The 14916-nt window shown below is 46.0% G+C and overlaps 2 protein-coding genes across 2 annotated transcripts in view; one reads left to right on the top strand and one right to left on the bottom strand.

Moving 5' to 3' along the window:
* Positions 1-8072, top strand: part of rmi2 (RecQ mediated genome instability 2) — a 58550-nt gene extending 50478 nt beyond the window's left edge. Inside the window, exon 3 of the transcript XR_010019334.1 lies at positions 7708-8072. The gene's annotated coding sequence lies outside the window, so the exon portion shown is untranslated. The remainder of the gene's footprint in view (positions 1-7707) is intronic.
* The window catches only part of si:dkeyp-72e1.9 (syntaxin-binding protein 4), a 132316-nt gene that overhangs the window by 2352 nt on the left and 115048 nt on the right, over positions 1-14916 (bottom strand). Inside the window, exons 19-20 of the mRNA XM_063059192.1 lie at positions 6742-6791; positions 5825-5946 (exon numbers count right to left, since the gene is read on the bottom strand). Of these exons, the coding sequence (XP_062915262.1) occupies positions 5825-5946; positions 6742-6791 (172 nt within the window). The remainder of the gene's footprint in view (positions 1-5824; positions 5947-6741; positions 6792-14916) is intronic.

Here is a 14916-nt window from a genome sequence, read left to right as displayed (position 1 = left end):
ACTTCATTCTTCAAACCCCTCTCCTCCCACTCACCTGGCTTCGCTGATCACCTTCTAGCTTGTATTTCTTCCCCTTTCCCTCCTCTTACTCTGGCATCTTCCCCCTTCCTTCCCTGTCCTGATGAAGGGTCTCGGCCAAGAATGTTGACTGTTTATTTATTCTCATTGATGCTGCCTGACGTGCAGCAGTTTGCGTCTGCTGATCCTGAGAGATATTGGCCATATGCAGACAAATGGGACAAGCTTAATTGATGAGTACTGATGACTGGGCCTGTTTTCCTGCTGTATACCTCTATCATTCAATAACTTCTGAATCCATTTTTCCTATAAGTTTTCCTTTTTCACAGCCCCTTACCAAAATGAGAGAGAATAAGCTGTATTGGAGCATAAAGACACCTGTGTGATACGAGTTGAATAATGAACTGACAGTGATATTCTGTGCAGCCTGAGAACACAGCAGCTCCAGCTGTTCTAGTTCTACCCGTTCTCCGTGTGGAGTTTGTGCATTGTCCGTGTGGCTGTGTGGGTTTACTTCATCTGCTCCAAAAACATGATGGTAATTTAACTGGCTACAGCAGATTGCCCCTTGTGTGGTTGGATGGAGGAGGAATTGGGTTGGGGATGGAGGTAGCTGATCAACCTGCAACAAACAAGTTACTTGGAAGTAACTGGGAGGTGCAATGGGATTGATGGGAATGCTGGTGCTAATGTATTCTTGATGAGCCGACTGGCCACTTATGTCTGTCTGTCTTGTTAACAATTTGTGGCATTGAGATGCATTTGCCTCTCCAACCTCAATCAATAATTAGCATGATAAAACATCTTTTTCTCCACAGTTGTCACCATGCCCATTAAACATCAGAGCATGTGTTCTCATTTTTAAAAACCTTAAATACATCATAGAAATATTATAAATTATTCCCACTTCTTTCTTTTTCTGTAATCCAGTATATTTATCCTCTTTAAATACATATCACTTCCCTCTTAGAGTTGCCTTTAAATCTTCTACTATTCTTTAAGGTAATGCATTACCGTTCGTAGCAGCCTACTGTGTTCTAAGGAACCCTCCTCTCTCCAGTAATATTACTTTATCTGCTCATTTTAGAAATCGATTAGAGTGTTTAACATTTAAATGAATACTCCATAGATTGCCTGAAACTGAAAACAGATTCTCATAATCAATTCTGGAATTTCTAATGTAGAAAACGTTGACATTCCAACTGAAATTCTGGCACTTAGGAGTGTGCTTCACACGACTTCATGTTGAATTGTCAGTGGCTATTAAATATTTTTGTTTATATTCACAAGTTCCAAGATATAAATTGATGTTATTCCTAATACTGAACTTTAACATTCTATTGAAGTTTCAGTATTCCTAGTGTATAGACAACAACTGATGTATGTCTCAGTAGTTCAATACATTGCTTCGACTTGCTTAATTTTCTTTTCACTTAGTAAATATTACTGCAATTTTTTAAAAAATTGGTCAAGTTGCTTAGGCACCCTGTTCAGCACAGGTGAGTTGGGCTGAAGGGTCTGTTTTCATACTCTATGACTCTATCATTGCTCAAATGAACAAATCCACACAAAATCAAATTTAAAAACCTGAAGTGCTGGAAGTCATATAGAAAATGCTGGAAAAACCATATCAGGCAGGATCTGTGCAAACAGTTAATGCTTTAGGTCAAAGACTCTCCGTCTGAAACATTAATTGTTCCTCTTTCCATTAAATTCTGTCATTGAAGATCTTGATATACATGTGATCAAACTTCCCCATCATCTTCAATTGTTCATGTGGAGCTCATGTACTCATCACAAGAATGTGAAGACACTTTCTGAATCCAACTGCATCTACAACACTTCACCGACTTGCGTGGCATTGATAGCAAAGATAAATGGAATCAGTAGCAGCACTGTTGGTGCTGAATGACTGAACTCAGCTGAAGGTAACCAGGAGACGATAGTCACTTACTACAAAATATTGCATTTCATTTTTAACCCACAGAAGCCTGAAGGCATACACTCAGTGATTCAGGAATAGCTTCTACTCCTATGCCTCCCGATTTCTAAATGGACATTGAGCCTATGAATGCTACCTCAATAATTTTTAACTTTGTTTTTTTTGCACTATTTTAACTTAACTAGCTAATATACATAACTATACTTACTGTAATTCAGTTTTTCCTCTATATTTATTTATCATGTATTTCATTGTACTGCTGCTGTAAAGTTAACAAATTTCATGACATACACCAGTGATATTAAACCAGATTCTGATTAATTCAGAGTATGGGAGGTGCAAACTCACATACCATCTTATTCTACCTTTTGCCCCCTATTCCCTACACATCAATCCCTGATGAAGGGTCTAGACCCAAAACAACTGTCATTCACCTCATAGATGCTGCCTGACTTGCTGAGTTCCTCCAGCACTTTCTGCAAAATCTCTTTTGTCAATCATTTTTGGAAAGTACTACAAAAGAAACGAGTAATCTCAATCGTGAATATTCTGATTTTACTTCCATAGTCTTCTTTTGCATAGAATTTCATCCCCAGTTAGCAACATCAAATAGTAGTCCCAGAGCTTTCTGCCTCTGAAGTTTAATTCATTCAAACAAACGAAATGAATTTCAGAGTCAGAACAGTGTTAACTGCATGGCAAGATTGGCGCACTACCAACTAAACCCATGAGTCTGTCTCATTGAGTTCTGTTACCAACGTGACCAGCCAATGACAAGTTGATCCTATTTGCCTTGCCAAATGGTAGACTGTTCATATATTGTATTTTTAATATATAAAACTGCCAATGAAACAAGGGCTAACATTATGTTTGAACTTCATTTGACCAGTACGGAATCTGAAAAAGTTCCATCATTAAATGTGTGCTTGAATGACGGGGTTAACAGTGACTCATTCTAAGCAACCCTGTCACCAGCTCAAACCACAACTGCATATTCACCATTCTGAGAATTATTCTACCATAAACCAACCTTTAAAAATCGTAATCTTATCAGGTATTTTTCACACTATTAATTAACGTCACAATTTTAAGAATGACCATTGGATTTCAAGGCAAAAACCACAGTGAAATAAGGACGGTGTAGATTGGACAGAGGGTTTGTTCCTCATTTTTAACATTTAAAACAGATATTTTAAAATGTCTGTTTTTATTGTAATAAAATTATTTGAATTACGTGGAAAAATTGTGCATGCAAAATGGTTCACCAGTGTTGTGTTTATCTCAGTACTTGCATCTTTCTGTTCACGCAGAAACAAGTTTGATTAAGAATTTTATTTTCAAAGATAAATAAAGATTTGCGTGCAGAAAATTTCCCAACTAAGGTTAGCACCTTAGCACCCAAGCAGTTAGAGCGTGGCCACTAATGACGAACTGATGAGAGTGGAAGTGGGGAAGGTCAGAATGAGAAGAGCAGGATGTCAAAACAATAAATCAGAGGAAAAAAAGGAGAGGCAAGGTTACAGGGGTAATTGTAAGCATATTAAAACTGATGATTTATCCAGCCGACAGCAATGAAAGTCAAAGAGCTGAGGGATAAACAGGTTTTGGTGTGAATTTTGGTCGAATGAAGCACAGGATGCACAAAGGCTGTTGTAAATCTAGTCAAAAAGAAAAGAAGAGCCTTACAAAAGGTTCAAAGAACGAAGTAATGATATGAATCTAGAAGATTATAAGGCTAGCAGGAAGGAGTTTAAGAATGAAATTAGGAGAGCCAGAAGGGGCCATGAGAAGGCCTTGGCAGACAGGGGAAGGCATTCTACAAGTATGTGAAGAGCAAGAGAATAAGATGTGAGAGAATAGGATTTATCAAGTGTGACAATGGCAAAGTGTGTATGGAACCGGAGGAAATAGCGAAGGTACTTAATGAATACTTTGCTTCAGTGTTCACCTTGGAAAAGGATCTTGGCGATTGTAGGGATGACTTGCAGTGGACTGAAAAGCTTGAAAATGTAATTAAGAAAGAGGATGTACTGGAGCTTTTGGAAAGCAACCAGTTGGATAAGTCACCGGGATCGGACAGGATGTACCCCAAGCTACTGTGGGAAGCAAGGGAGGAGATTGCTGAGCCTCTGGCAATGATCTCTGCATCACCAATGAGGACGGGAGTGGTTCCGGAGGATTGGAGGGTTGCGGATGTTGTTCCGTTATTCAAGAAAGGGAGTAGGGATAGCCCAGGAAATTATAGGCCAGTGAGTCTAACTTCAGTGGTTGGTAAGTTGATGGAGAAGATCCTGTGAGGCAGGATTTATGAACATTTGGAGAGGCATAATATGATTAGGAATAGTCTGCATGGCTTTGTCAAAGGCAGGTTGTGCCTTACGAGCCTGATTGAATTTTTTGAGGATGTGACTAAGCACATTGATAAAGGTAGAGCCGTAGATGTAGTCCATATGGATTTTAGAAAGGCATTTGATAAGGTCCATGCAAGTCTTATTGAGAAAGTAAGGAGGCATGGGATCCAAGGGGACATTGCTGTGTGGATCCAGAACTGGTTTGCCCACAGAAGGCAATGAGTGGTTGTAGACGGGTTATATTCTGCATGGAGGCCGGTGACCAGTGGTGTGCTTCAGGGATCTGTTCTGGGACCCCTACTCTTTGTGATTTTTATAAATGACCTGGATGAGGAAGTGGAGGGATGGGTTAGTAAATTTGCTGATGACACAAATGTTGGGGGTGTTGTGGATAGTGTGGAGGGCTGTCAGAGGTTACAACGGGACATTGGTAGGATGCAAACCTGGGCTGAGAAGTGGCAGATGGAGTTCAACCCAAATAGGTATGAGGTGCAAACAACAGGAATTCTGCAGATGCTGGAAAAGTTGCTGGTGAACTCAGCAGGCCAGGCAGCATCTATAGGAAGAGGCGCAGTCGACGTTTCAGGCTGAGACCCTTCGTTAGGTATGAGGTGGTTCATTTTGGTAGGTCAAATATGATGGCTGAATATAACATTAATGGTAAGGCTCTTGGCAGTGTGGAGGATCAGAGGGATTTTGGGGTCTGAGTCCATAGGACACTCAAAGCTGCTATGCAGGTTGCCTCTCTGGTTAAGAAGGCATACGGTGCATTGGCCTTCATCAGTCGTGGGATTGAGTTTAAGAGCCGAGAGGTAATGTTGCAGCTGTATAGGACCCTGGTCAGACCCCACAAGGAGTACTGTGCTCAGTTCTGGTCACCTCATTAGAGGAAGGACATGGAAACCATAGAAAGGGTGCAGAGGAGATTTACAAGGATGTTCCCTGGTTTGGGGAGCATGCCTTACGAGAATAGGTTGAGTGAACTCAGCCTTTTCTCCTTGGAGCGTTGGAGGATGAGAGGTGACCTGATAGAGGTGTATAAGATGATGAGAGGCATTGATCGTGTGGATAGTCAGAGGCTTTTTCCCAGGGCTGAAATGGCTAACATCAAAGGGCACAGTTTTAAGGTGCTTGGAAGTAGGTACAGAGGAGATGTCAGGAGTAAGTTTTTTTTCCACAGAGAGTGGTGAGTGTGTGACATGGGCTGCCAGCGGCGGTGGTGGGAGTGGAAATGATTGGGTCTTTTAAGAGGCTCCTGGATGGCTACATGGAGCTTCAAAAAATAGAGGGCTATAGGTAAAGCCTAGGTAGTTCTAGGGTAGGGACATGTTTGGCACAGCTTTGTGGGCCAAAGGGCCTGTATTGTGCTGTATGTTTCTGTGCTTCTAAAATGGTGATGTTTCTTGCTTCAACGCTACAATACCTTTAACACAAATGATATCCTAGAAATTTTACAATCATTAGACCAGTGATACAGAGTTCTGTCAACTTACTGTCATGCCGGACTCCTTACCATTTTCACAGTCCAGGGAACAGACCCACTCAATCAGCTCTTTGGCTTCAATGGCAAGCTGCCCTTCAGGTCCGGGAGGGGTCAGACTGCTTTCTCTTCGTGTTTTCTTAGACAGATTTAATCTGAAGGGAGGTAGAAAGTATATCTCTTGAATTCTTTGGAAAATATTCAAGTACAACCTGTTCAAATTTCAGTGCACTTGTAAAAGACTGAGTCACACTTCTTAAATGCTGAGATGAAGTTGATAAATGATTGGACTACAATCACATGGAAGTGATTATCAGGTATTAAAGATAATGTTATTTTTATTGGTGTTCATATAGAACACTCAGGGATAGATCTTCCCTTTGTATAGGTATGAAATAGGAGTAGGCATACCTGCTCCACCAACAAATAAGATCGCAGCTGATCTTACGCATTGTATCCACTTTTCTGCTCTGTCTCTATCCCCATCAATTCCCTTAACGCTCACAATTTCAATCACTTCCTTGACTGAGAATCTACAGATTGCAGCATGCCAGTGTGAGCCAAGTAATATTGAGTCAGACTTCTTGCCCAATTTCTACTTTAACTGATTTAATTGAAGAGAAGAGGTACGTGATGTAAATATGGCACTAGACCTGCAGTTACACAGGGTGGTGAATTTGTGGAATTTGTTGGCACAGGCAGCTGTGGAGGCCAGGTTTTTGGGCGTATTTAAGGCAGAGATTGATAGGCCCTTGATTGTACATGGCATCAAAGATTACGGGGAGAAGGCCAGAAACAAGGGTTGAGGCGGAGAAAACAAAAGAATCAGCCATGATTGAATAGCAGAGCAGAATCGATGGACCGGATGGCCTAATTCTGCTTCTGTCTTATGGTCTTATGGTCTAAAATCAATATCTATAAGTCAAGATGAGTTGAACTTAGCCAATTACCTTTGGGTAGTCCGGTGTTGGCTGGCAGATGTTAGGACTTTGTGGACTTTCTGTGGGAAAAGGAAAACAGTCATCACTGAAGCTTTCAAAGAGAAAGTTAACATAATTCCAATTTTAAGATAAATCAGTTAGTTGTGCTTTTGGTACAATGATATCAGTGTGGGGGAGCACAATAGTTTCAATAGTTACACTTCCCTTTCCATTGTTTTTTATGTAACTGCTAATATTCCCCCCACTTCCAGATCAAGACAGTTAGCAGAGACAACAGACTCCACAAATGGTCCTGTTTCACTTTCTGCATGATCTCTTTTTTTTCATAAGTCATTCTGATACCAGACACAAAGAAATATTTCACTTTGTCATCAAGGGTAGAAAGCAGAAAGGAAAAGCAGCGAATTGTTGTATCTCTTGGCCTACAGGATTATACGGAGGTGGGATCACTCTATACCAGTCCCATTGAATTATTTCTAAGAAGCCTTTCCTGAGAAGGTATGAGTGTTATGGAGCTGGCTAGAGCAGATTTACAAGCAGTTGTGAAGACACTAGTCTCAGATAAAAGGTAAACTACCTGTGCTCACTTCCTGTGACAACAAAGTGCAAACCACAAGAGTACATACTGAAGATCCGAGGCAAGGGCTCAGAAGGGTGGCATGTTAGCCTCGAGGTTAGTGTAACACTTTACAGCGCTGACATCCAGTGTTCAATTCCCAGCGCTGTCTGTGAGGAGTTTGTACGTTCTCCCTGTGACTGCATGGGTTTCCTCCAGGTGCTCCTGTTTCCCCCCACAGTCCAAAGATGCACTGGTTGGGGTTAGTAAGTTATGGGCGTGTTACGTTGGTACTGGAAGCTTGGTGACAAATGCAGGCTGTCCCCAACATACCATTGGTTGTTGATGCAAGTGATGCATTTCAATCAAGTTTTGGATGTACTTGTTGCAATTAAAGCTAATCTTTATTATTATCACAGATTTTTATAGATGCACCATAGAAAGCATTCTTCTACTGTGTATCACAACCTGGTATGGAAGTTGTCCTGTCCAAGACCGAAAGAAGCTGCAGAAGATCGTGAACATGGCTCAGCACATCACACAAACTACTCTTCCATCCTTGGACTCACTTTACACCGCACGCTGTCGGAGCAGTGCTGCCAGGATAATAAGGACATGACCCTCCCAGCCAACACACTTTTCGTCCCTCTTCCCTCCGGGAGAAGGCTCAGAAGCTTGAAGACTCGTACGGCCGGATTTGGGAACAGCTTCTTTCCAACTGTGATAAGACTGCTGAACGGATCCTGACCTGTATCTGGGCCGTACCCTCCAAATATCCGGACCTGCCTCTCGGTTTTTTGCACTACCTTACTTTCCATTTTTCTATTTTCCATTTATGATTTATAATTTAAAATTTTAATATTTACTGATTTTTACTATTTTAAATATTTAATATTTGTAATCCAGGGAGAGGGAAGCGCAGAATCAAATATCACTGTGATGATTGTACGTTCTAGTATCAATTGTCTGGCGACAATAAAGTAATCTTTTATCTCCTTAATCTTTAAAGAACGAAGTAGAAATGTAATAATGACAGGTAGATAGATGGTGTTCTCTGTAGCCAAGAACAAGAATATCAAGGGCTTGTGACATACTCAGCGCCAGAGTAAAGTACATCTTGTAACAGCTCACGAGACTCTTATTGGGAAGGAAATAATCTAGCTTTTGTCATTCATGTTGGGAAAAAGTGAAACAGGAGGAGGTCCTGCTGAAAGAGTTTCTGGAGTTAGGTTCTAAAATAAAAAGCAAGATTTCAATTGTAATATCCTCTCCATTATTACGTGAACCACATGCAAATGAAATACTGGTAGGCAATTCAAGAGATCTACTATGTAACAAAAGGGCTAACATAGGAAAGAAGGTACCAGTTCTGAGACAAGGAGGAGTTGGAACAATGAGACAGCTTCCAGGTGAAATAGCGAAGTACCTATGTCCTAGAGATTCACTTCTCACTCCTACAGCTAAATACTTTGTTAATCAGTCTTTTTCTGGTAATGATCACCGCAAGCAATAGTCTGTAACATCCCTTTGGAAATGGAGGAAATTTAATGTGGCAGAACCAAGGCGAGGTAAGGCAGTGGACCCGTTGCCAGGAGCGAGGAAGACCCAAGATTTGATCAATTTAAACGCCGGGGCGAATTGGAAAGGTCAGGTACAGGCCAAATTGAGGCAATGGCGTCCAAGCCCCAGAGCGTACTGAAGCGATTGAACCCGGTGTTTGGACAACGATTTAGGTGTCAGGCTGAATTGGGAAGTTCAGGCACAGGCCCCAGAGTGTCTCGAAGCATTTGAACCCGATCTAAGTGCCGGGCCAGATTGTAAAGGTCAGGGTGTTGGGGCCCGAGCTGAGGGACGAGCTCATTCAGCTCAGTGCTGAACTGAAGGTCAGGGTGTTGGGGCCCGAGGTGAGGGACGAGCTCATTCAGCTCAGTGCTGAACTGAAGGTCAGTGTGTTGGGGCCCGAGGTGAGGGACGAGCTCATTCAGCTCAGTGCTGAACTAAAGGTCAGGGTGTTGGGGCCCGAGGTGAGGGACGAGCTCATTCAGCTCAGTGCTGAACTGAAGGTCAGGGTGTTGGGGCCCGAGGTGAGGGACGAGCTCATTCAGCTCAGTGCTGAACTGAAGGTCAGGGTGTTGGGGCCCGAGGTGAGGGACGAGCTCATTCAGCTCAGTGCTGAACTGAAGGTCAGTGTGTTGGGGCCCGAGGTGAGGGACGAGCTCATTCAGCTCAGTGCTGAACTGAAGGTCAGGGTGTTGGGGCCCGAGGTGAGGGACGAGCTCATTCAGCTCAGTGCTGAACTGAAGGTCAGGGTGTTGGGGCCCGAGGTGAGGGACGAGCTCATTCAGCTCAGTGCTGAACTGAAGGTCAGGGTGTTGGGGCCCGAGCTGAGGGACGAGCTCATTCAGCTCAGTGCTGAACTGAAGGTCAGGGTGTTGGGGCCCGAGGTGAGGGACGAGCTCATTCAGCTCAGTGCTGAACTGAAGGTCAGGGTGTTGGGGCCCGAGGTGAGGGACGAGCTCATTCAGCTCAGTGCTGAACTGAAGGTCAGGGTGTTGGGGCCCGAGGTGAGGGACGAGCTCATTCAGCTCAGTGCTGAACTGAAGGTCAGTGTGTTGGGGCCCGAGGTGAGGGACGAGCTCATTCAGCTCAGTGCTGAACTGAAGGTCAGGGTGTTGGGGCCCGAGGTGAGGGACGAGCTCATTCAGCTCAGTGCTGAACTGAAGGTCAGGGTGTTGGGGCCCGAGGTGAGGGACGAGCTCATTCAGCTCAGTGCTGAACTGAAGGTCAGTGTGTTGGGGCCCGAGGTGAGGGACGAGCTCATTCAGCTCAGTGCTGAACTGAAGGTCAGGGTGTTGGGGCCCGAGCTGAGGGACGAGCTCATTCAGCTCAGTGCTGAACTGAAGGTCAGGGTGTTGGGGCCCGAGCTGAGGGACGAGCTCATTCAGCTCAGTGCTGAACTGAAGGTCAGGGTGTTGGGGCCCGAGGAGAGGGACGAGCTCATTCAGCTCAGTGCTGAACTGAAGGTCAGGGTGTTGGGGCCCGAGGTGAGGGACGAGCTCATTCAGCTCAGTGCTGAACTGAAGGTCAGGGTGTTGGGGCCCGAGCTGAGGGACGAGCTCATTCAGCTCAGTGCTGAACTGAAGGTCAGGGTGTTGGGGCCCGAGCTGAGGGACGAGCTCATTCAGCTCAGTGCTGAACTGAAGGTCAGGGTGTTGGGGCCCGAGGTGAGGGACGAGCTCATTCAGCTCAGTGCTGAACTGAAGGTCAGGGTGTTGGGGCCCGAGGTGAGGGACGAGCTCATTCAGCTCAGTGCTGAACTGAAGGTCAGTGTGTTGGGGCCCGAGGTGAGGGACGAGCTCATTCAGCTCAGTGCTGAACTGAAGGTCAGGGTGTTGGGGCCCGAGCTGAGGGACGAGCTCATTCAGCTCAGTGCTGAACTGAAGGTCAGGGTGTTGGGGCCCGAGCTGAGGGACGAGCTCATTCAGCTCAGTGCTGAACTGAAGGTCAGGGTGTTGGGGCCCGAGGTGAGGGACGAGCTCATTCAGCTCAGTGCTGAACTGAAGGTCAGGGTGTTGGGGCCCGAGGTGAGGGACGAGCTCATTCAGCTCAGTGCTGAACTGAAGGTCAGGGTGTTGGGGCCCGAGGTGAGGGACGAGCTCATTCAGCTCAGTGCTGAACTGAAGGTCAGGGTGTTGGGGCCCGAGCTGAGGGACGAGCTCATTCAGCTCAGTGCTGAACTAAAGGTCAGGGTGTTGGGGCCCGAGGTGAGGGACGAGCTCATTCAGCTCAGTGCTGAACTAAAGGTCAGGGTGTTGGGGCCCGAGGTGAGGGACGAGCCCAGTCAGCTCAGTGCTGAACTGAAGGTCAGGGTGTTGGGGCCCGAGGTGAGGGACGAGCTCATTCAGCTCAGTGCTGAACTGAAGGTCAGGGTGTTGGGGCCCGAGGAGAGGGACGAGCTCATTCAGCTCAGTGCTGAACTGAAGGTCAGGGTGTTGGGGCCCGAGCTGAGGGACGAGCTCATTCAGCTCAGTGCTGAACTGAAGGTCAGGGTGTTGGGGCCCGAGCTGAGGGACGAGCTCATTCAGCTCAGTGCTGAACTGAAGGTCAGGGTGTTGGGGCCCGAGCTGAGGGACGAGCTCATTCAGCTCAGTGCTGAACTGAAGGTCAGGGTGTTGGGGCCCGAGCTGAGGGACGAGCTCATTCAGCTCAGTGCTGAACTGAAGGTCAGGGTGTTGGGGCCCGAGGTGAGGGACGAGCTCATTCAGCTCAGTGCTGAACTGAAGGTCAGGGTGTTGGGGCCCGAGGTGAGGGACGAGCTCATTCAGCTCAGTGCTGAACTGAAGGTCAGGGTGTTGGGGCCCGAGGAGAGGGACGAGCTCATTCAGCTCAGTGCTGAACTGAAGGTCAGGGTGTTGGGGCCCGAGCTGAGGGACGAGCTCATTCAGCTCAGTGCTGAACTGAAGGTCAGGGTGTTGGGGCCCGAGCTGAGGGACGAGCTCATTCAGCTCAGTGCTGAACTGAAGGTCAGGGTGTTGGGGCCCGAGGTGAGGGACGAGCTCATTCAGCTCAGTGCTGAACTAAAGGTCAGGGTGTTGGGGCCCGAGGTGAGGGACGAGCTCATTCAGCTCAGTGCTGAACTGAAGGTCAGGGTGTTGGGGCCCGAGGTGAGGGACGAGCTCATTCAGCTCAGTGCTGAACTGAAGGTCAGTGTGTTGGGGCCCGAGGTGAGGGACGAGCTCATTCAGCTCAGTGCTGAACTGAAGGTCAGGGTGTTGGGGCCCGAGGAGAGGGACGAGCTCATTCAGCTCAGTGCTGAACTGAAGGTCAGGGTGTTGGGGCCCGAGGTGAGGGACGAGCTCATTCAGCTCAGTGCTGAACTGAAGGTCAGGGTGTTGGGGCCCGAGCTGAGGGACGAGCTCATTCAGCTCAGTGCTGAACTGAAGGTCAGGGTGTTGGGGCCCGAGCTGAGGGACGAGCTCATTCAGCTCAGTGCTGAACTGAAGGTCAGGGTGTTGGGGCCCGAGGTGAGGGACGAGCTCATTCAGCTCAGTGCTGAACTGAAGGTCAGGGTGTTGGGGCCCGAGCTGAGGGACGAGCTCATTCAGCTCAGTGCTGAACTGAAGGTCAGGGTGTTGGGGCCCGAGCTGAGGGACGAGCTCATTCAGCTCAGTGCTGAACTGAAGGTCAGGGTGTTGGGGCCCGAGGTGAGGGACGAGCTCATTCAGCTCAGTGCTGAACTGAAGGTCAGGGTGTTGGGGCCCGAGCTGAGGGACGAGCTCATTCAGCTCAGTGCTGAACTGAAGGTCAGGGTGTTGGGGCCCGAGGTGAGGGACGAGCCCAGTCAGCTCAGTGCTGAACTGAAGGTCAGGGTGTTGGGGCCCGAGGTGAGGGACGAGCTCATTCAGCTCAGTGCTGAACTAAAGGTCAGGGTGTTGGGGCCCGAGGTGAGGGACGAGCCCAGTCAGCTCAGTGCTGAACTGAAGGTCAGGGTGTTGGGGCCCGAGCTGAGGGACGAGCTCATTCAGCTCAGTGCTGAACTGAAGGTCAGGGTGTTGGGGCCCGAGCTGAGGGACGAGCTCATTCAGCTCAGTGCTGAACTGAAGGTCAGGGTGTTGGGGCCCGAGGTGAGGGACGAGCTCATTCAGCTCAGTGCTGAACTGAAGGTCAGTGTGTTGGGGCCCGAGCTGAGGGACGAGCTCATTCAGCTCAGTGCTGAACTGAAGGTCAGGGTGTTGGGGCCCGAGCTGAGGGACGAGCTCATTCAGCTCAGTGCTGAACTAAAGGTCAGGGTGTTGGGGCCCGAGGTGAGGGACGAGCTCATTCAGCTCAGTGCTGAACTAAAGGTCAGGGTGTTGGGGCCCGAGGTGAGGGACGAGCTCATTCAGCTCAGTGCTGAACTGAAGGTCAGGGTGTTGGGGCCCGAGGTGAGGGACGAGCCCAGTCAGCTCAGTGCTGAACTGAAGGTCAGGGTGTTGGGGCCCGAGGTGAGGGACGAGCTCATTCAGCTCAGTGCTGAACTGAAGGTCAGGGTGTTGGGGCCCGAGGTGAGGGACGAGCTCATTCAGCTCAGTGCTGAACTGAAGGTCAGGGTGTTGGGGCCCGAGGTGAGGGACGAGCTCATTCAGCTCAGTGCTGAACTAAAGGTCAGGGTGTTGGGACTCTCTGTGGACTTCGGTTCAGATTGATATTTGCTTGTGTTTATTGTTTGTATAACTTATTTTCTTTTTCTCTGCACATTGGGTGTTTGATGGTTTTTTTTGCATTTCTTTGTTTCATGGCTGCCCGTTAGGAGATGAATCTCAAGGTCGTATAATGTATACATACTTCGATAAATGTACTTTGAATGTTGAAGTGTGGGTGAGGGGGATGGAATATAAGCAGACAAGATATAAACGAAACACGAAAAGAAAGGACCGGGGAGAGTAAAAGACGGGAGGAAGGACACTTTTGATATAAGGGAGTAAGTGGAGTTATAACAGGAGCCTAACAAGATGGTTAACTGCACAAGGTAGGAAATCCTGTCAAAAATGAGTTAAACTCTCTATGCAGCCACGCATACAAACTGGAGGAAGTCATTTGTGAAGAACCGAAGACTGTACATATTATTAACATACAGCAGCAGAAAATCAGGTCTGGGAATTAAACATTGCTGGGTGTAACATGTTTAGAAAAAAACAGGGGATGAAAGAATGAGGTGGGGCATGAGGACTTTTTTTTAAGGATAACATAATGACCGTAGAATAAACGGCCCCAATTATAAGGAAGATATAAAATCCATATAAATTGAGTTAGAGATAATAAGAATAAGTGACACTGATAAACAGAGTCAATGGAAAAGTGACTGAAAAATGTACAAATTAAAAAAATGAGTGAAAAATAGAGAATATTAGTCCAATTTTAATTATACTACAAAGGCAGATAAAAGAGATAAGGGAATTGTGTTCCTGAATGTGGACAGGACTCCATTCTAACCTAGCATGCAAAAAGACCCAAAATGAGAAGGTTTGCTATTGGATCTAATAATGGGGAAGGGAATGAAACAGAGCAGGTGAGAGAAGGAAAAGTAGGGGAATATCTGGCAATAGCTACTGTAATATAATACACTTGTAAATAGGGAAGGCCGTGTATGACAAAAGCAAGCTCAATGGAAGTTTAGGTTGAGAATAGCACAATGAAACGGAGAATAGGAACAAACAAATGGAAATATTTAGATTGTTGCTCAACTGAGTGTAGAAAAAAATCCAACTAGAGATTGCATGGATGAAAAAAGAGAATAATTGAGGGTTGGGGAAAGGTATAAAATACATGCAAGTACAAAGAGAGCACAGTAGTCCATGATAACAGTGAAAATGAAGAGAGGGTAAAATAAATCTAAGGTGGCAAGATGTATGATTAAATAATAAAGGAATACTTAAAAGTATTTTATAGACATTAAAAAGGGAAGGTTGGTACGGGAATGGGATCATTAAAGCATGGACAAGGCAATACAGTATGACGATGGCAGAAATATTAAAATCATTTTTCTTCACTATTGGTGAGATAGAACAAGTGGATATTTTAACAGATTACAAATAAATAATAAAAGAACATTTAAATAAAAAGGTTAAATCATTAAAATTAGATAGGAT

Source organism: Mobula hypostoma, chromosome 9 (genome assembly GCF_963921235.1).
Source record: "Mobula hypostoma chromosome 9, sMobHyp1.1, whole genome shotgun sequence".
NCBI classification, from domain to species: Eukaryota; Metazoa; Chordata; class Chondrichthyes; order Myliobatiformes; family Myliobatidae; genus Mobula; species Mobula hypostoma.
Note: the sequence above shows the minus strand (reverse complement) of the source record. Positions and strands in the feature narration are given on the sequence as shown.